Source organism: Ictidomys tridecemlineatus, chromosome 5, assembly GCF_052094955.1.
Source record: "Ictidomys tridecemlineatus isolate mIctTri1 chromosome 5, mIctTri1.hap1, whole genome shotgun sequence".
NCBI lineage: Eukaryota > Metazoa > Chordata > Mammalia > Rodentia > Sciuridae > Ictidomys > Ictidomys tridecemlineatus.
In genome coordinates this window covers 9,784,519-9,805,568 of record NC_135481.1, presented here as the reverse complement: position 1 = coordinate 9,805,568, position 21,050 = coordinate 9,784,519, and the positions used below count along the sequence as shown (strand labels likewise).

Below are 21,050 nucleotides of genomic sequence, written 5' to 3'. Positions count from 1 at the left end.
TGGCGGTGCAAAGGGCCAGGGTTTGCGTGCGGAGTAGGCTTCTGCATGCCAGGAAGGTCTGCATATGTCCACATTTTTGGTCCACGCCTGCGGCAGAACACGCAGTCCCTGTGCTGCCCTGCACGCCTGGCTTTCTGCCTTGGAGGCAGGGTCAGGACCCCTACGGAGCTCTCTTCATGCGATATATCCAGAGAGAAAAGTTTTATTCGCGTGTCTAGCTGAGCCTGTCCCCAATTAACACCACTCTCCTTCTCTCACTGGCTCCGGAACTCAGCACTGTCATGTATCCTGTAACCCAGGCCAGAAAACAACCTCATTAGCCCCTTCACGTCCCACTCCAGTCAGATACCACCTCATGCAATGCGCAAATATTTACCAAGCGCCATGTGCCTGGCACTATTCTGAGCCGGTGACTGATATAGAGGTGAACAAAACTGACGAAGCTCCAGCTCTAATGGGCCTTACATTCTGATGGGGGAAACAGCTAATAGATAAGCAAATGCAGAGAATAGCAGCAGGTGAAAAATGCTATAGGAAAAAGTAAATGAGCATAGAAGGGGTAAGAATGACAAAAAGATGTGCAATTCCACATAGGGTGGTTGGCAAACGACTCGCTGAGATGACACTGAACAGAAGCAGAAGTTTGCAATCAAGAATCTAGGTGCACAGGTATCTGGACGAAGAGTGCACAAGCAAACGGAACAGAAATATGATATGTCAAGAGCTATGTAATGTTTTGAACAACTAATAATAAAAAAATAAATAAATAATTTAAAAAAGGAGACAGAAAAAAAAAAAAGAAGCCTTGCACATTTGCTTCTAGAGACGGGTGGTAATTCCAGAGACCAACGGAAATGTGTGGGGGTCGTGGGAATTCTCCTGCCATCTAGTTCCCTGTGGGGAAGGGATGAGATGCCAGGGGGGGACCCCGACACCTGTGCAGGGAGCACACCATTAAGAAACATGAGTCTTCCTCCATGTGAGATGGAAATTTTACTGGGGTCTGAGCTGAGCAATCACTCTGGCTCCTGTGCCCAGAATATACTAAAGAGGCAAGGACACTTCTCCATTTCTTCCCCAAGGAGCCCTTTTCAGAAATGCAAAACCTCTTGGGACTGGGGCTGGGGCTCAGTGGTAGAGCACTTGCCTAGCAAGTGTGAGGCACTGGGTTCGATCCTCAGCATTACATAAAAATAAATAAATAGAATAAAGACATTGTGTCCATCTACAACTAAAAATTATTTTTTAAAAATGCAAAACCTCTTTCTGTCACCACCCTTTTAAAACAGAGTTGGCATCTCAGGACAGAAACAAGAATCTTTAGCAGAATGTACCAGGTCTGCCAGCCTCTACTCCTAAGTCCCCCCTACTCTGAGCCTCAGATAAAACATCACTTCTTCCAAAATGCCTTCCTGAATCTTCTCCACAGCAGATCAGATTTCTCCTGGTCTCCAGTTCTAACACCTTTCTCCAAAATAATTCTCAGTATTTTTGACATTTACTATGAACCAGACCCAAACTTGCCACTTCTTTCTGGTTTTACAGAAAATCAACCTGTGGGAAATTGATTTGATGTGCCAAGTTCAGGTAAGGCATGAATGTCTGGTAAAGGAATTGGACACAGCAGTATTATAGATGGTGTACACCTCAAAAGTGACGTGGAACCCAAAGTGCTAATGCTATCATAGTGGTACTAATGCTCTAATGGTGGCGCTTGGGCAACAGAATAGGCAGGAAATAAGGGAGCTGGGCTCTTTCAGAATTCTTCTAGTAATTCCACTCCATACATCCTGACTCCACCTGAGAAGAAGTCTGGCCTTCTGTTTTAGTTGGAACTAGAGCTATAGAGAGTAGAGTGAGCCCATGTGGAAGCCATGGAAAAGAAGTGAGAAGCAAAGCAGTCCCAGACTTCCAAGCCTGTTCTGCAGCCTACAAACCTTTCCCTCAATTTGCCTCAGTCTCCACCAAAGCCCCAGCTTGAGAGACTCATGGCAGCCCACTCAGCAGGGCCTAAAGGCTATCTAGTGCTGGGGCTCCTGGCCAGGGACCCAGGAAATCCTTGTTCTTGGTGCTCTGAGTTACTCATGTTCTCTTGACTCCAAACAAATTCATTAACAAAGTTAACAAAGCCAATTCCTTCTCAGGTGGAGACCCTAATGCCAGGAAGGAAAAGGTCCAGTGACATGTGGCAAATCAACTAAGAACTCTGATTTCTTGCTTCCAGGCCAAGGCGCTTCCTGCTGTGATTTTCTGTCCAAGATTAGAAGCAAAACCATAGGGGGCCAAAGGGGACAAGATCAGGGCCTGGGCCAGGGCTTCCATTTCCCCAGACCCTGGAACAGGAGGAGTCAGGTGCCCAGGGATTGCAGGAGGCCTTGCACTTTGCTTTAGCCAGCCCTGTCTGAACTAATAGCCACAAAGTCAGGAGGGAGCCCTTACTGAGCCCTGGACAGAAAAGAAGGTTGAGTGGCAGGAGGTTTGAGGACCTTGGCCTGGAGCTGAACACCCAATCCTGGGTCAAAGTTTGCATGCCTTTGCGTGAGAAGGTTTTTGGCTAGAATTCCCTGCTGATTGATACCAGGAACTTAGGGGAAGGGGGCAGTGAGGAGGAGAGAGGACTCTCTGGGCTGGAGGAATACAGACAGCTGAGGGTCTTAGCCTGGCAAATCTATTGTGCCTAGAGTCTTCAATTGGCACTGCTGAGGTCTATGTGGCAGGGGGTTGGGAGACAGACAAGACCCATAACAAAGTCCTCCCCTAAATGGAGACAGGAGCCACACCCCACACAGAGCCTGTGCTGAGCGTGGAGATGCTATGGAAGCCAAGAAGGCTGGGAGAGTGGCAGAGGCATTTAAGGGACCTGGAGAGGGAAGAGCTGGAGAAGAGTCTCAGAGGCAATGAAAGTGCTTTTACCTGGTAAGGCACAGGCAGCATGCATGGCATGAAGAGAAGCATGGGAGACCAGGCAGGGAGTATTGTTTTGGAAAGAGTGGAGTTTGGGTGGATGCCCAGAGCTGGGACTGTCTCCCAGTATATCCTCACCCCACTCAGTGACCCTCTAACCACAGCTAAGATCTGAGCCCTGAGTACCTTCCCCTCCTCTCCTTCCTGTTCCCAGGGAGCCGTAGAGATTTAAGTTGCAGGACTGGGAGTCAAATGAGGCAACCCTTGGCTCCTTGGCTCTTGGCTGCTATAGTTAAGGTGACAACACTCACGTGGGACAGTCTTGGTCTGAGCCTGTTGTCTTGGCATAATTATTAAAAGCGCCCTCTTTCATTCTGAAAAGATATGATAATAAGTTTTATGATTACCCCAGTGATAATCGGTATCTGAGGGGTTTGTGGAACCCAGCATCCATTCTCCCTTCTTTTGGTAATACCAAGTCATTTGTCCTTAGGTGAACATTCAAACCATTATTCTCAGTCATTAGGTTTTGTACAGCTGATCCCACCCCCGGCCAAGACCATGAGAATTCTGTGTTTTAAAGAAGTCACTGGAAAAAGGAGGTTCTCCTGCCAGAAGTGGCTATGCTGGTTGGAAAATAAGTCTGAAGTCTGGAGTTTTCAGTGGGCATGTTTAAATAAAATCACTGAGGAGAGGGAGAAAGGGAAAGTCTGGAGGACATTAGGCACCTAGATCCAGTTATTCCTGAAACCATTGAAATTTACCACCGAACGTCCCTGTTATATGAACTAAATCACCATCACTTCTCCTGTCTCCTCCTATCCCTTCTTTTTCCTTCTTTCTCCTTTTCTTCCTTTCCTCCTTTTCCTGTTCTAGTATGAGTTGGGTTTTGAGAATGTGCAACTACAAGAATCATAACCCAAACCTGCCACCCTCGGAGTTGTACCCAGCAGAGCTCTCTGGTGGCTGAATCTTGGCATGTGCATGCCCCTAGAAGACCTACCCAGGTTAGACAGAGTCCTAAGAAGTTACTCCTGTCTAACAGCTTCCCAGTGCTCTGCCCCTGTGCCTGAATGACCCCCATCAGAACTGCTTTTAGAAGCTACTAACTGTATCTTCAGAAGTCCCCACAATGTTGGTTTGTTGGCTGGCCAGTGCCTGTGGGAGAACCCCTGCGTGAGGCGGAGTTGGCCAGTTGAGTCCACGCCACATCACTGCCATTCCTCCCACTCTCCCAGCTGCTGGAAGCAGAGCTCACCTCCATGTTGGCTGGAGGTTCTTGGCTAGAGGATGCCCTAGGAAGCAAGTAGCTGTCACCAAGTCCCTGCTGCCCCATTTGTTCTCTGCCTCTCTCAGTCCTCAGCCCTACAGCTCCTGGCTAAGAAGGGGATGCCAGCCTTTCCCCAAGTTCAGGACTGGCAATGGTAAAATTTTCAGGAGGAGTTTTCTGAGGAGGTTCAGGGGGAAACAATCCTTACGATGGTCTGCAAAGCCTTCTGGAACTGATTCCTATTCCTTCTCTGACCTCCTGTCATGTTACTCCCCTCCCCAGGCTCACTCTTCTCCAGATACAAAGGCTCCATGATGTTCCTAAGACATTCCTGCCTGTGTCTGTCAGGGACAGTCCCTGCAGGAACCAGGGTCAAACTATATTCCCCATTCCTTGTCATGTCTGGATGTTATGGTGGCCAGCTGGAACTCCAGCAGCCATATTGTGACCAAAGGGGAAATACCTTATGGGGAAAGCTAGTAATAGACAGGAGCCCTCACCACCTTGGCCTGAAGGAGCCAAAGGAAGGAACCATTTCCAGAATTTAGAGACTATAAAGAAAGGAGAATTGTCTGGTAAGCACTTTCACAGAGGGGTGAAGAGGGGGGAAAAATCGAACCTTATTCTCTTGCCTTCCCATCTCAGGCCGGAACCTTTCATTGGCTCAGCTGTAGGGCTGAGGACTGAGAGAGGCAGAGAACAACGCCACATCACTGCCATTCCTCCCACTCTCCCAGCAGCTGGAAGCAGAGCTCACCTCCATGTTACACTCTACCATTGGCTGAGCCCAGCAGGAAGCCAGAGGGTGGGAAGCCCACTGCCAGTCTGCAGGGCTCAGCTTCACAGCACACAGGGCACAGAGGCACAGAGGATTCGCAGCACAGCCTGGGTCTGCAACGATTTCACTTGTATGTTCACCTGCTTATCATCAGCCTCCTCCATGACAGCAGGCCTGCCGCATTCACTGAGAAAGTGTTCTCCTGGAACAGTGGCTGGCATCATAATTTATGCTCAGAGAAAGTGGTTGAGCACCTACCTTGTGATAGGCACTGTGCTAAAAATCCAGTGAGTACGACTACAGCATAGTTCAGTAGGTCACAGTCTAGAGAAGAAGAACAAGACCAAGCAATATGGCACCTTGGTGTTAGAACTTTGAGAGAACTATGTCCAAAGAAGGAGGCTCTGGATCAGAGTAGGGGGTAAAAATGGCCCAGAGGGGTGGGCCTGGAGCCGAGTTTTTACTTTACTTTTTTTTTTTTAATTGGTACTGGGGATTGAACCCAGGGACACTTAACCACTGAGCCACATCCCTATCCTTTTTTTATAGTTCTTTTTTTTTTTTTTTAGTTGTAGATAGACACATACCTTTATTTTATTTATTTATTTTTATTATTTTTTAAATATATACTTTTTTAAAAATGGGTTTTTTTTAGTTGTAGAGGGACACCATATCTTTATTTATTTATTTTTTATGTGGTGCTGAGGATCGAACCCAGCACCTCACACATGCTAGGTGAGCACTCTACCACCGAGCCACAACCCCAGCCCATCCCTATCCCTTTTTATTTTGAAACAGTGTCTCTCTGAGTTGCTTAGGGCTTCGCTAAGTTGCTAAGGCTGGCTTTAATTGGTGATCGCTGGCTCATCCTCCTAAGCCACTGAGATTACAAGTGTGTGCCACCACACCTAGCTTGGAGTCAAGTTCTGGAGTACTTGCTTTAATGGAGAGGTGAGAATACCTTCTCATTAATATGTCATAATGTTGCAGTGCAATTAAGCATCTCCTACCCAGAAGCAATGCATTTCCTTGAGGATGTTTGTTGAAGAAGTTGTTGGGAAGGGGCTCAGGTGTTACAGGCAGAGGGAACAGCATGTATGAATACACAGAGGCAAAACACTAGAAGAATTACATAACGTTCCCTCCGGCTGGCAAGAAAGTTGTTTGTGAGTCAGAAAGGAATGGGAGAAGAGATAAGAGTAGGAACATGCTCACATGCTGAGCTAAGGAGTTTAAACTTTTCCAAATACCTCGAGAATCAATAAGGGATTTTGATTAGGGATCTGACATGCTCAGATTGGCAATTTCTGAAACTCACTTAGGTGGCAGCATGGAGCACAGATTGGAGAGATGAGGAAGGGACTGAACCCGAAGCTGCAAAAAGCTACTTAAATTTAAAATTAAATAGAATAAAAAATTCAGTGGTGGTGCACACACCTATAATTCTTATTAGTTATCACTATTATTCAGCATCTCAGTTGCACTAGCCACATTTCAAGTGCTCAATAGCCACAAGAGAGAGAAATATCTCAAACCCAGAGCCTCACCCAGACTAGGCAAGCCCTCCACTACCAAGTTACATCCTCACCCATAGAATATTTTCTGTCATCACAGCAAGTTCTCCTGGATAACACCAGCCTATAGGTGGTAGAACCAAGTAGAAGGTTCCTGCAAAAGTGCTTGGGAAGCCAGGCACGGTGGTGTGTGACTATGATCTCAGCTGCTCAGGAGGCTGAGGAAGGAGGATCACTTGAGCCCAGGAGTTTAAGAGCAGCCTGGACAACGTGGGAAAGTGATGCTGAGAGCCTGCTCTGGGGAGTGACCAGAGCAATGGAGAGCAGGCTCTGACTCCAAGGTATTCAAGAACTAGAATGTTGAGTATTCTATAGGAGGTGAATGAGAGGTGTGGTATCTTCAAGGATTCCTGGGTTTCAGGCAGGGCGATGACCCAGAGGTAAGGCGTTTGGGCCGAGAGGTGACCATTTGGCCATTTGAACATATTGAGGAGTCTGGCAGACTTCTGGGTAGACACAGGCAACAAGGGATTGGGTGCCCAAGTCTGCAGCTTAGGGTCCATATCTGGTAGATGGTGAGACACCCCCAGGTTAATTATTCACCTGTGCACCACCAAGCACCTATCTCTGCAAAGGCCCGTCCTCTCTGCTAGATCTAAGCATGAGGTGACTGCAACTTTGTCCCTCCCTTGAGGGGCCACAGTTTGTGTTAGGGTTTCAGCTGGCTGATAGAGCAGCCCTAAACTCTGGTTCCTCATGGCTACACAGGACCAAGGTGAGAAGAAACCCGTGAGGGGTGCAGAGGAGGACACCCCAACAGGAGTGGTGAGAGACTGCCATTACTGTGTTCTAGACACCAGTCAGTCTGATGAATATGCATTGAATAAATTCTTCGAGTAAGCCAGCAGTGTTGCCAAAGTCACTCCCTGGGCTCCTCTGGATGGTGAAATTCCAAATGTGCCTTCTGTCACCGTCGCCCCTGATTTTGCTCTTTCCTCTGCCCAATATTCATAGCTGCTCTTTCTCTACACTGACACTGGGCAAATTACTTAGCATCTCTAGACCTCCTTTGATCAACTGGAAAATGAGGCTATAGCAGTACCCATCTTATAGACTTCTGTGAAGCTAAAACAGATGGGCCATGTTAACTATGCAGCACAGAGTTTGGGGCATAGTAATTGCTCAATAAACTTCGAGTGTTATTACTTGCAATTCCTGTAAGACCAGTGCAGGAAATGCACTATGAAGAGTTTTTACAAGCTCTTGTGCAGGTTCACACTCTTGCTTTTGAACACTAATTGACTCAACACATCTCTAAGTGCCAGTCCCAGTGCTAGAGACTAGAAATACAGAGAATCAGAGATTGCCTTGACCTCTGTATTAGTCAGCTTTCCATCACTTTTTACAAATACCCGAGTTAATCAACTTAAAAGGATAAATGGTTTATTTGGGTTCATAGTTTTAGAGGTTTCAGTCCATGAGCAGTTGGCCTTGTTGCTTTGGGTCGTGGGGCCATATCATGGCAGGAAACATGTGGCAGAGTAAAATGGAGCACCTCATGGCAGGAAAGTGACAAGAAAAAAGAAAGAGGAAGGGACCAGGGTTCCACAATCCCCTTCAAGGGCATGTCTCAGTGACTCAAAGACCTCCAACTAGCACTCCATTTCTATTTATTTTTGTATTGGGGATTGAACCCAAGGATGCTTAACCACTGAGCCAATCCCAGCCCTATTTTGTATTTTATTTAGAGACAGGATCTCACTGAGTTGCTTAGGCCCTTGTTGCTGAGGCTGGCTTTGAACTCTCAATCCTCCTGTCTCAGCCTCCTGAGCTGCTGGGATTACAGGTGTGCATCACCATGCCCAGACCCCCATTTCTTAAAGTTTTTACCACCTCCAAGTAGCATCAAGCCGGGGACCAAGCCTCTAATGCAATGGCCTTTGGAGGACACTCATAGCAACCTCCAAGGAATTCACTGTCCCGAGAGGAGACTGTGTAACGGGCGCTGCTGAGGAGGGCGGTATAGCAGCTGAGGGAACTCAGAGGACAGGTGGGGACCTGGCCATTGTAGTGACAGCTGAGTAGGGTTTAAAGTGAAGAGCAGGAGTTGACAGGAAAGCAGGATGGGGAGTGAGTTTCAACAAAGGGCTGAGCTTATGAGGGATTGAGTGAGGGGAATATGGTGGCCAGCCGAGCTAGAAGGGTGAGCAGGGTCTTTGGGTGCTAAGGCAGGGTCTGGTTTTCCTCCTGAAACCACCAGGAACATTAAAAAAAACCTTAAAAAGGAAAGTAGTCAACATGTCCTCCAGAGTCACTTAAATGAAGAAAGAATTAAAATATCCAGTGGCTGAGGATGAAACACACCTGGAACTCTCCTCCACAGCTGGTGGGAGTATACATTGGTTTATGTACTTTGCAAAATTGCTTGGTAGAATCTACCGAAGTTGGAGATTCTTCTACCCTATGACCCAGCAGTGCCAGTCCTAGGTCTCCACGAAGCAGACATGCATTCATACACATGTGCAAGAATGCTCATGGCAGAAGGGCTCTTCATAGTCCACCACAGACAGCAACCCAATGCCCAACAATGGTCAAAGGGATGAATGAATGGTGGACTATTACATATCATGATGGAATACCACACAGCCATGATAATGAACTACAACTGCAGTCAATGCTGCAGATGAGTGGCAGAAAAAAAATGTTAAAAAGAGCAACTACTGGGCTGCGACTGTGGCTCATTGGTAGAACACTTGCTTGGCATGTATGAGGCACTGGGTTCGAGCCTCAGCACCACATAAAAATAAAATGAAGGTATTGTGTCCACCTACAACAAAAATTATTTAAAAAATAAAATAATAATCAATTTAAAAAAAAACAGAAGCTACATTCAAGTCCTCTGAATTACACATATTAAATTAAAATGGTTAAAATGGGCCAGGACCCATGGCACATGCCTGTAATCCCAGCGACTTGGGAGGCTGAGACAGGAGGATAGCAAGTTCAAAGCCAGCCTCAGCAACAGTGAGGTGCTAAGCAACTTAGTAAAACTGTCTCTAAATAAAATACAAAATAGGGCTGGGGATGTGCCTCAGTGGTTGAGTGCCCCTGAGTTCAATCCCCAGTACCTAAAACAAAAGTAAACAAAAAAAGGATTATTTATTACTGATAATGTTGACCTTGATCAGCTGATGAAAGTGTTGGGTTTCTCCACTGTGAAGTTATCCCTTTCTCTTTCTTTCCACACTGTTATGTTTGGAAGGAAGTCACTATGGTCAGCCCACACTTTAAAAATGGGCAATTGGGGCTGGGGATGTGGCTCAAGCAGTAGCGTGCTTGCCTGGCATGCTTGCGGCCCCAGGTTCGATCCTCAGCAACACATACCAACAAAGATGTTGTGTCCACCGAAAACTAAAATAAATATTAGAATTCTCTCTCTCTCTCTAAAAAAAAAAAAAGAAAAGAAAAGAATTTTTTTAAAAAAATAAAATAAAATAAAAATGGGCAATTGGACTGGAGTTGTGGCTCAGTTTTAGAGCGCTCACCTAGCACATTCGAGGAACTGGGTTTAATCCTCATCGCCACATAAAAATAAATAAATAAAATAAAGGTATTGTGTCCAACTACAACTAAAAAATAAATATTTTAAAGAAATGGGCAATTATCTCTATAAATACTAGGACATTTGTCTATGAGGGACTTTTTTCCTTTTTCTTTGTAATGTTTTCTTCAACATTAAAAACATTGTTAATAACATAAAAAAAAAACAATATAGAAAAGGGAATTTATCATGTATAGCTCAATGAATTTTTACAACTTGACAAAACTGTGTATCAACAGTGCCCTGGGCTGGGGATGTGGCTCAAGTGGGTAGCGCGCTTGCCTGGTATGAGCGGGGCACTGGGTTCGATCCTCAGCACCACATAAAAATAAAACAAAAATGTTGTGTCCACTGAAAACTAAAAAATAAATATTAAAAAATTCTCTGTTCCTCTCTCTCTCTCTTTAAAAAACAAACAAACAAACAAAAAACAACAACAACAAAAACAAAAAAAACAGTGCCCTGGAAGCCCCCTGTGTTCCCTCTCTGAATAATCATGGCACCAACTTCTCCTCCTCCTCCTCTTTCTCCTCCTCTTCCCCACCTCCTTTTTTTTTATGGTACTGGTGATTGAACCCTAGGGCACTTCTTTATATTCCCATTTCTTTTTATTTTTTTTTATTTTTGAGACAGAGCCTTGCTAAGTTGCCCAGGCTGGCCTCAAACTTGGGATCCTCCTGCCTCAGCCTCCTGGAATGGCTATGATTACATGCTGTGCCATCACAGCCAGCCCATTTTAAGCTTCTTCTTCCTTTTTTTTTTTTTTTTTGGTACCAGGGATTGAACCCAGGGAATTTTAACCACCATCTCTAGCCCTTTTTAATATTTTATTTAGAGACAGGACCTCACTGAGTTGCTTAGCACCTTGCTAAGTTGCTAAGGCTGGCTTTGTTTTACTTTATTTTTGTTTTTTGCAGTACTGGGGATTGAACTGACAGCTACATTCCTGACCATTTTTATTTTTTATTTTGAGATAGAATCTTGCCAAGTTGCCTACACTGGCCTCAAACCTGCAATCCTCCTGCATCCGTTGCTAGAATTACAGGCGTGTGCTACCATGTCTATCAGTAAATAATGTTGATGGTGTGGCATTGAGATGGTATGAAGAAAATGGCACATTAACCCTGAGGTCTACCTGCTACTCACCCATAACCTCAGGCTTACCAGGAGAGAAACACTCTAACAGTGGAACATTCTACACATTACCTGACCAGGACTCCTGAAAACATCAGTCATCAAGAATGATGACAGAATAAGAAATTGTCACCACCAAGAATTGTCCAAAGAGACCTACCTAATGGGTAACTTTCATGTGGCATCCTAGACAGATCCTGGAACAGAAAAGGGACATAAGGGGCTGGGGTTGTGGCTCAGCGGTAGAGTGTTCCCTTAGCACGTGTGAGGCCCTGGGTTCAATCCTCAGCACCACATAAAAATAAATAAATAAGGGCTGGGGTTGTGGCTCAGTGGTAGAGCACTTGCCTTCTGTACATGGGGCAATGGGTTCGATCCTCAGCACCACATAAATAAATAAAATAAAGGTATTGTGTCCAACTACAACTAAAAAACAAATATTAAAAAAAAAGAAATGGGACATTAAATGAACTAAGGCTATCTAAATAAACTGTGGACTTTAGTTAATTAATGAGAGAAAGAGTCAATTTTTTATAAAACTTTACCTAACTTTACTGAGTGAGCCAAACCTGGGGGAGACACCGACAAAAAACAGCTCTCCTTTCCTCTCACCCATGCTTTTCAAACCTGCTCTATTGTTTCTCAGAGTCGCCATCCTTGCCCCTTGACATCTTCACTGTGATTTCATGACTTTCTCATTTTCAGGAGTACAGAGCCCAAATTAATCTAAATCACAATTTACTTCTCATATTCAATATAAGACTTTGTCCCAATCCTCCTCTTAGACATGACTGAAACCTGAGTCTATCAAAGTCTCCTTTTATACAATGAACACTTCTGTTATCGACACCTTGGTTCACTGAGAGCTGACATTTCTCATTTGTACTTCTGATCAACAGATAGATAGATAGATTTTTTTTTTTTGAGACAGGGTCTCACTATGTGGCCCAGGCTATTCCTGAACTCTTAGGCTCAAGTGATCCCTGTGCCTCAGTCTCCTGAATAGCTGTGATTATAGACATATGCCAACCTAGCCAGCTGAAATCTACATTTGGGGGACAGGGTCCCAGGGATTGAACTCAGGGGCACTCAACCACTGAGCCATATCTCCAGCCCTATTTGGTATTTTATTTAGAGACAGTATCTCAATGAGTTGCTTAGCACCTTGCTTTTGCTGAGGCTGGCTTTGAACTTGTGATCCTCCTGCCTCCGCCTCTTGAGCCACTAGGATTACAGGTAGGAGGCACTACCGTGCCTGGCTAAAATCTACATTTTTAACAGAACCATCTAAAAGGAGGTCACAGGCATCCCATAAAACTTCTCCTTTAAATAACAATGCATTAGTCTCCTGAGAACAAGGATCAGTGCTGGGGCTATAGCTCAGTGGTGGAGTGCTTACCTCACATGTATGAGGCACTGGGTCCAATCCTCAGCACCACATAAAAACAAATAAAGAAACAAAATAAAGTTACTGTGTTCATCTACAACTAAAAATGTTTTTAAAAAAGAATAAGGATAAAATCCCATATAATCATGATACTGTGTTTATATCTAAGAAAATTAATATTCACTCCAGAATATCATTTAATCTGCAGTTTATATTCACATGCCCTCGGTTTTCTCAAAAATGTCTTTCATGCCTTTAAATACTTTATTGTTGTTAGATCCAGGATCTAATCAAGTCCACGTATTGCATTTGGCTCTTATGTCTCTTAAGTCTCTTGGTTCTAGAACAGGCCTGTTTTAGTCAGTTTTTGTGTTGCTATGATGAAAATACCTGACAAGAACAACCTGGAGGAGGAAAAGTTTATTTGGAGCTCACAGTTTTACAGGTCTCAGTCCATAGATGGCTAACTCCATTGCTCTGGGCCCAGGATGAGGCAAGACACCATGGGGGAAGGGCCCAGCGGAGGAGAACTGCTTAGCTCATACCAGAGTCAGGAAGCAGGGGCAAGGGTCAGGGGGCAGATGAACCCTTCCAGGGCATGCCCCCAGTGATCCATCTCCTCTAGCCATGCCCCACTGCCTACTGTACCATCCAGTTCATTCAAAGTAGAGGGACTGATTAGGTCACAGCTCTCACAATCTAACCATTTTACCTCTGAATATTCCTGCATTAACAGGAGCTTTTGGGGGATACTTCATATTCAAACTATAACAAGGCCCTAGTCCTTTTTATTGTTTTCTCCCATAACGATGTTGATCATTTTGTGGACTGAACCCAGTGGTAATCCACTACTTAACTACACTTCCTAAGCCCTTTATTTTTTTTTTTTTTGTTTGTTTGTTTATTGTGAGGCAGAGTCTTGCTAAGTTTCCCACACTGGCCTAAAACTTGAGATCCTCCTGCGTCAGCCTACCAAGTCACTGGGATTACAGGCATGCTCCACCATGCCCTGCTGATGTTAATAATTTTGAAGAGTCCAAGCCAGTTGTCATAAGGAATAGCCCAAAGCATAAATTTTTTTTTCATTAGTTCTTTAATCTCTTCCCAATTCTTACACAGAAGGGAGGAGGGTGAGGGAGGCTTTCTTTAGAATGCAGAATTTTTATCCTTTCTTATTTTTGGATTAGAGACATGAACTGAGATTTGGGAACAACTGGAACATATTCATCCCTTGTCTGATTTCACAGTTGTTAGAAGGGACTATGGAGCATTCTTCTGGAGAGAAACAGTGAACTTAATGGGCCCCTGCTTGGCTGAACTGCGTGTCCAACAGGACTCTACCTCATGGGCACCATGGGAAAGAAGTCTTGACCACCCACAGACCTAATTTTCTCCACCACCCTACTTGTGCATGAAATAAATGAGCCCCCTGGCCTGGACCTGGAGAAGAGCTAGACATTTATCCTCAGGGACCCAGAACCCCTTCAGGCCTATTGCAAAAACACTATCCCTGAGCCCTGAGTAGTAGGTGGAGCTGAGGGATCATGGCCCAAAGCCAAGGGTTGATCCTTTCAACTTTGTTTAGTGATCCAACTTGGATATCAGATGACCAGGACAGCAGCCGGGCCAATCTGATAGAAGGTGATATTTATAAAAGGCCCCCTCATCTGGTGCTAGAAACACAACTCTGCTGATCGCAAGCACCTGCCTTTACAGGTACCTTTCTGGACCCATACTATCTATCCTGGGAACTAGTAGAAATGGAGAGATGGGGTACCCTGGATAGGTATAGGAGCCTGAACTCTAGCCCTTTCTGCTCAGTTCTGGACCTCTGCTTCTCTGTTTTTAAATGAGCACTTTCAACTAGGCCATCTCCAAGGGCCCTCACTTGGCGTAGAGAGAAGGGGAAGAAGTCTACTCCTGGCAAAAGGGTAGTCCTGGCCCTAGCTGTAGCCCACCTCAGCCCCCAAGACCATGAGGGAATAGGTACTCAGCCTTGAAGGAGGCATCCTTCTTGGTACAAAGAATGCCATCAGGGTAGGGCCATCAATCCTGGGGCCTTGGCATCCTCAGAGTTGCTGGGGGCTCCATGTTCCCTGGCATGCAGAAGGTATCAGCAGGAAGCCTGCACTGGCTGGAACCCTTTGGCACAATGTCCAACATACACCCTGTGCCAGGGCCTGCCAGGGGGCTGTCCTTGGCTTTCGTGTTTTAGAGTGGTCACTTTCCTCCACAATTCTTAGCCTCAGAATTGGAAACTAGGGGAATGGGTAGAGAGAGCCAAGCCTGGGAATTCAGATGCTCAGTTGGAAATCCTGCCCTGCCTTTGCAGCCCTCAGATTCGGCGATGTGCTAAGAGTGAGCCCCGGGGAATAGGACCCATGATAGATGTATCTTAGTCTTTCTGGTGTCCAGCTGAGACCCAAGCATAAAACATGTATTAGTGCTTATTGAAGGATGAATGACTGAATGAATGACTTCACCTCCCTCCTCAGCCTAGCCCTCCTTCCTTTTTCCCAGCAGATGGTAGAGATGATGTTATTACAATCTCTTCCCGTCTCAGCCACAGAGCTGCTCCTGGCTGCTGCCATCTTCTGTTTGGTATTCTGGGTGGTAAGAGCCTCAAGGCCTTGGGTCCCCAAAGGCCTAAAGAGTCCACCAGGGCCCTGGGGCTGGCCCCTGATAGGGCACATGCTGACCCTGGGGAAGAACCCTCACCTGGCACTGACAAAGCTCAGCCAGAAGTATGGGGACGTGATGCAGATCCGCATTGGGACCACACCTGTGGTGGTGCTGAGTGGCCTGGACACCATCCGGCAGGCCCTAGTGAAGCAGGGTGATGACTTCAAGGGCCGGCCAGACCTCTACACCTTCACCCTTGTTACTGATGGCCAGAGCATGACCTTCAATACAGACTCTGGACCAGTGTGGGCTGCCCGCAAACGCCTGGCCCAGGATGCCCTGAAGAGTTTCTCCATAGCCTCAGACCCCACTTCTGTGTCTTCCTGCTACTTGGAGGAGCACGTGAGCAAGGAGGCTGAGTGCCTAATTGGCAGGTTCCAGAAGCTGATGGCAGACTCTGGGCACTTTGACCCCTACAACGAGGTGGTTTTGTCAGTGGCCAAAGTCATTGGTGCCATGTGCTTTGGGAAGCACTTCCCTCAGAGCAGTGAGGAGATGCTCAATATTGTGAAGAACACCCATGAATTTGTGGAGACTGCCTCCTCTGGGAATCCTGTGGACTTTTTACCCATTCTTCGCTACCTGCCCAACCCTGCCCTGGAAAGGTTCAAGAACTTCAACAAGAGGTTCCTGCAGTTCCTGCAGAAAACAGTCCAGGAGCACTATCAGGACTTTGACAAGGTGAGTATGGGATGCAGGTGGGGACGAGGCACCTGCAGGACCAGGGTGTGGCCCCTCCTACCCTGCTCCAAGATGTCTGTTCAGCTAATGGGCCGCTAAGGACAAGGAAGGTTCTGGGACTCCCTGGAGAAGCTGAGTGATATAAAGCCATCTCCTCCTCCTTTCTGGGCCTCACTTTCCTCATCTTTTAAAGCTTCCCTTCAGCTGCTCAAAGCCCCAGACAGAAAAGGCCTTTGAATGGGTCCTGGCAGAACTGTGTAATGTGGGGGGCCATTATTGTGCATGAGAAGGCTTTTGGTCTGTAGGAATCTGAAACCAACAGAGGCTAATCCTCAGTTTCATGTCATTTTTTCTTCCTTGTGTTCACACCAACCTCTTCCTCCTTTGAAACTGGATCCCTGGGATCTAGTAACCAGATGGGGTGATTGGAATAAAGGTTCAAAGTGGCATGAAATGACATTTTAAGCCAAATCAGGGCTGCTACCAGCTCCTGCCCTGAGCCCCAGCCCACTGCTTGGAGGCCAGGGGGACTGCCAAGCCCCTAGGACACCTCTTGGTGTGTGTGGCAGGGAAGGCCCAGCGTTTGGCCCTGGAAATGTCAAGGGTGCCTTTAATCTTGTGCCCCCTCAGAACAGTGTCCAGGACATTGTAGGTGCCCTGTTCAAGCACAGCGAGAAGGCCTCTAGAGCCAATGGTGGTCTCATCCCCCAGGAGAACATTGTCAACCTTGTCAACGACATCTTTGGAGCCGGTAAGACCCCTGCCCCTCCATCCATCAGAGCCCTCTGTCCACCCCTACTCTTGCCCAGCCACTAACCTGCCAAACACATGTCCACTGCTACAGGATACAGAGACCTGGCTAAGATCAGGGTTTGAGCTTAATCTGTGATGCCAACTCCCAGTGGAAACTCAGTCAGGTCCCTCTCCTCTTCTGGGCCTCTGCTTCTGCATCTGAACAATAAAAAGTTCTCTGACCTGTAAATATAAGCCCCTGTAATTCTAGCAGCTAATTATGAAGTCTGTGTCTCAAATTTATTTGAAGAGACTCAGCCCCTGCCCTCAGGAAACTCATGAGCTGTGGCTAGAGAAACAAAGCTTGCTGCCTTCATGGTGGATGCTTGGTCCACGGTAGTCTCCTTGTTCTTGTCTTCCTTCCTCCTTCTCACCTCACTCTGTGCTTCCCAGGATTTGACACTGTGACAACAGCTATCTCCTGGAGCCTTATGTACCTTGTGACAAAGCCTGAGATACAGAAGAAGATCCAGAAGGAGTTAGGTACATTGTGTCCCCCAATCCTCTAACTGGGAGAAACCTTGGGATCCCATGTCATTTGTTCAATTTACAAATAACTGTTTTGTGCCTACTATATGCAATCCTGGGCATATAGTGATGCCCACTAGTGCCTGGAAGACATTGGGGGAAGGGAATTTGTGAGATCTCAGATATTTGAATAGACATAGCCCCCACATGGAGGGACATGTAGTATAATGGAGGACACCGATGCAAGGAGCAGTCAGAGCAGTTCCTAAGCTCTGTTCATCCTGTATGTTCTGCAGATACCGTGATTGGCAGAGAGCGGCAGCCCCGGCTCTCTGACAGACCCCAATTGCCTTACATGGAGGCCTTCATCCTGGAGGTCTTCCGACACACTTCCTTTTTACCCTTCACCATCCCTCACAGGTAAAGCTGCCTACTCTGTCCTCCCCAAGTCGCTGCCATGTTCCCTCCTCCCAGCTTCTCATTCCCTGGCTTGGCTGTGACCTGGCTCTTCTTCCTGGCCAGGACCCCAGCCTCCAGTATGTCCTCACCCAGTCCAGTCTTGATCCAACCATGCAGCTCGCAGAAGAAAATCACCTTTTTTGACCTCAGCTGTCACTCACCTCCACTCATATATCCTTCCTGCAAGTGCCCAGTCCTCCAGCCTGGTCATCTTCACGGACCCTTACAAACACGATCCAGCCAGCTTCCAATTTTGCTTATGCTGGGCTTTTTCTTATGCTTCTGCCTGGAAGGATTTCTACACATTTCTCAGACTCCCAGAATCCTATCTTTGCCCAAGGTCAATCCTGACCTGGGCTTTCCCTTTCTCAGAACCTGTTTTAACACATCCTGGCACAGCTGTATCCTCTGATATCTTCTAGGACTTACAATCCTTGATCCTAAGAGTTAGTAAACATTTACTTCTGTCCATATGTTTATCTAGTTATTCATGGAGTAAGAGGCTTGAAATACCCCAGAGCTGGCCCAGACCACTTGCTTCTTGGCTCCGTAGTTCAGTGAACATGTGTTGAAGTTGGAGAACAGAAGCCAAGGAAATGGAAGGATATTTCCCCTTGTCCCTGACTCTCACACTCCCTCCCAGAATGGAGTATGAAGACTGCAGTGAGCAGATTGGGGTAGGGTGGATGAAAGAGCAAGACAGCTTTACAAACCCTGAGCTTAACAGATTCTTCTTCCCTCCTAAGCACAACGAGGGACACAGCACTAAATGGCTTCCACATTCCCAAGGAGCGCTGTGTCTTTATAAACCAGTGGCAGGTCAACCACGACCCGTAAGTACACATTCCTTATGGAAAAACGTGTACAAGTTCAGCAATCAGGAAGGCTGTTTTTCCTGGTTAAATAAGGAGCCTCAATTGCTATATAGCTATATATAATTATTATTTCTTTCTTTAGTGTTGTAGTACTGGGGATTAAACAAAGGGTCATGCTACCATTGAGCTACATCTGTAGCCCTGCCACCCCCACCCCTCCTTTTTGAGACAGTCTCACTAAGTTGCTGAGTCTGGTCTGGAACTTACAACCCTCCTGCCTCAGCCTTCCCAGTCCCTGGGATTATAGGCATGCACCAGGGCACTCAGTTGCTTTATAGCCTATTTTATGTGACAAAACATAGATCCCTGTTTTCCAAACTTCAGTGCACATACAAATGGACCCAGAAGCTTGTTGAAGATTATGCCCTATCCTCCAGGACCTACTTTGGTAGATAGGAGAAGGTGCCTCAGGATATTCTAATGGGAATGCCCCAGACATCACTTTAGTCTACTGGAAAGGGGACCAAAGAATTTAACATCTGGTGATATGCTCTTGAATACAAAGGTGCTATTGATATTTGTGCTATCAATAATTACTCCAAAATAATAAGCATAAAACAGGACATACTGTTGATTCTTCTTGCTAATGGTATATCTATAGTATGATGGAGATGGACCCATTTTTCTTCTTTTAGATAAAGCATCTTTTTTAAAAACAACAGATTATTGTTAAAAAGCACTATATTTAAGGCTGCTCATTTCAGAGAGAATTTTGTAAAAAGAAATAAACATCAAAGTTCAGTTTGATCACTTTCTCACTAAGTTTTCATTGCTTTCAACCTATTCTAACATTTGTGTTCTCAACAGAAGTCTATTCAAAAGTCTCTCCCAAGCCAGGTGCAGTGGCATACACCTGTAATCCCAGAAATTCAGGAGGCTGAGGCAGGATGATCACAAGTTCAAAGCCAGCCTCAGCAACTTAGTGAGGCCCTAAGAAATTTAGTGAGACCTTGTCTCTAAATAAAATATGAAAAAGGGTTGGGGATGCAGCTCAGTGTTTGAGCACCCCTGCATTCAATCCTCAGAACCAAAACAAAAAAAGTCTCCCCTAAGACTTTTCTCCCAGGGCCTCTCTAGCCCAGAAATCCCATCTCCTCTGTCACTCTTGCAGGAAGCTGTGGGAGGATCCCTTTGAGTTCCAGCCTGAGCGATTCCTCACTGCCAACAACAGGGCCATCAACAAGACCGTGAGTGAGAAGATGATGCTCTTTGGCCTGGGCAAGCGCAGATGCATTGGGGAGATTCCAGCCAAGTGGGAGATCTTCCTCTTCCTGGCCTTCCTACTGCAGCAGCTGGAGTTCAGTGTGCCACCAGGCGTGAAGGTGGACCTGACCCCCATCTATGGGCTAACCATGAAGCATGCCCGCTGTGATCAAATCCAGGCACGGTTACGCTTCTCCAAGTGAAGAAAGCACCACCATACCAAGGTGGGGGAGGGGGTGCTCATGGGTCCTCAGCCCTTGTTTCTTTTTTTTTTTTTTTTTAGGAAAAAAAGAAAAACAGCTTTACTAAGATACAATTCTTATACTATATAATTCACCTCCTTCCATGTCTTCATACAATTGCACAATCATCATCACCACTGATTTTAGAACATTGTATTACCCACAAAAATCCTCATACTCCTTAGCATTTAGTGACTGCTTCTCCATCATGCCTCTCCTGCCCCACTAGCCACGGGAAATCACTAGTCTACTTTCTGTCTCTGTAGATTTGTCTACTCTGGACATTTCAGATAAATGGAATGATACAATATGTGGTCTGTGACTGGTTTCTTTTTTTTTAAAGAGAGAGTGAGAGAGGAGAGAGAGAGAGAATTTTTAATATTTATTTTTTAGTTCTCAGCGGACACAACATCTTCGTTTGTATGTGGTGCTGAGGATCGAACCCGGGCCGCACGCATGCCAGGCGAGCGCGCTACCGCTTGAGCCACATCCCCAGCCCCTGTGACTGGTTTCTTAGACTTAACATAATTCATACAAGTGCTACCCATGTCAAGCATATATCAACAAGTCCTGTTTTCTGAGTCCTGAAACCAGGCCTAGGTCTATTTCCTCATAGTCATCGATGGACATTCTTCCTTCCATTCTTGTGTGACACAAGTCTTTGAACACTTGCAGGGATTTTTGCCGGGTTTTTGTTCTCTCGACTAAAAGGCTCAGGGGTCACTCTAGTTAAACTGGGCTAACTGGGCTGCACGAAATAACCACACAAGAGACACAAATACTTTTTTCTTTGGGGTTGCTGTGACGGCTCCTCTGACCTTAAGGGTCTGCAGAAAGAGAGAGAGCGAGAGCATGCACTGACCCCTTTTATTGAGGAGAAGCTATTCAAATGAGGTAAGGGGTCAGGTTTCAGGGGGCTGAGTCTATCTTCATGATGTCCACTGTCAGCAGGTTGACTGACACCTGGGTATGCCACACCTAAGGGCACAGTAAGAGAAGGGGACACACACAAGGCACTTCCATGGAAGATTCTATCCTAAACAGGGCAAGGGGTTATATT

The 21,050-nt window shown here is 46.0% G+C and overlaps 1 protein-coding gene across 2 annotated transcripts; it reads left to right on the top strand.

Annotated features, from left to right (window-relative positions):
- The first annotated feature begins 14,177 nt into the window (after positions 1–14,177).
- Cyp1a2 (cytochrome P450 family 1 subfamily A member 2) lies at positions 14,178–20,300 on the top strand. Of its 2 annotated transcripts, none has more exons than XM_021728400.3 (7): positions 14,178–14,304; positions 15,112–15,951; positions 16,582–16,702; positions 17,137–17,226; positions 17,508–17,631; positions 18,417–18,503; positions 19,657–20,300. In XM_021728400.3, the coding sequence occupies exons 2-7, from the start codon at positions 15,112–15,114 to the stop codon at positions 19,949–19,951; spliced, it is 1,557 nt and encodes a 518-aa protein (XP_021584075.1). In that variant the 5' UTR covers positions 14,178–14,304; the 3' UTR covers positions 19,952–20,300. The 2 variants fall into 2 exon arrangements, with proteins under 2 accessions (XP_021584075.1, XP_077905388.1); XM_078049262.1 differs by having other exon boundaries at positions 14,194–14,304; positions 15,109–15,951.
- The last annotated feature ends 750 nt before the right edge of the window (positions 20,301–21,050 follow it).

What these genes read in the sequence shown, in the direction of transcription:
- Cyp1a2 (XM_021728400.3), top strand. Translation starts at nt 15,112, where the DNA reads ATGGTAGAGATGATGTTATTACAATCTCTTCCCGTCTCAGCCACAGAG. An exon ending in CAACGACATCTTTGGAGCCG is followed by an intron (nt 16,703 to 17,136) that starts GTAAGACCCCTG and finishes TGTGCTTCCCAG; the next exon opens with GATTTGACACTGTGACAACA. An exon ending in TGGCAGGTCAACCACGACCC is followed by an intron (nt 18,504 to 19,656) that starts GTAAGTACACAT and finishes TCACTCTTGCAG; the next exon opens with GAAGCTGTGGGAGGATCCCT.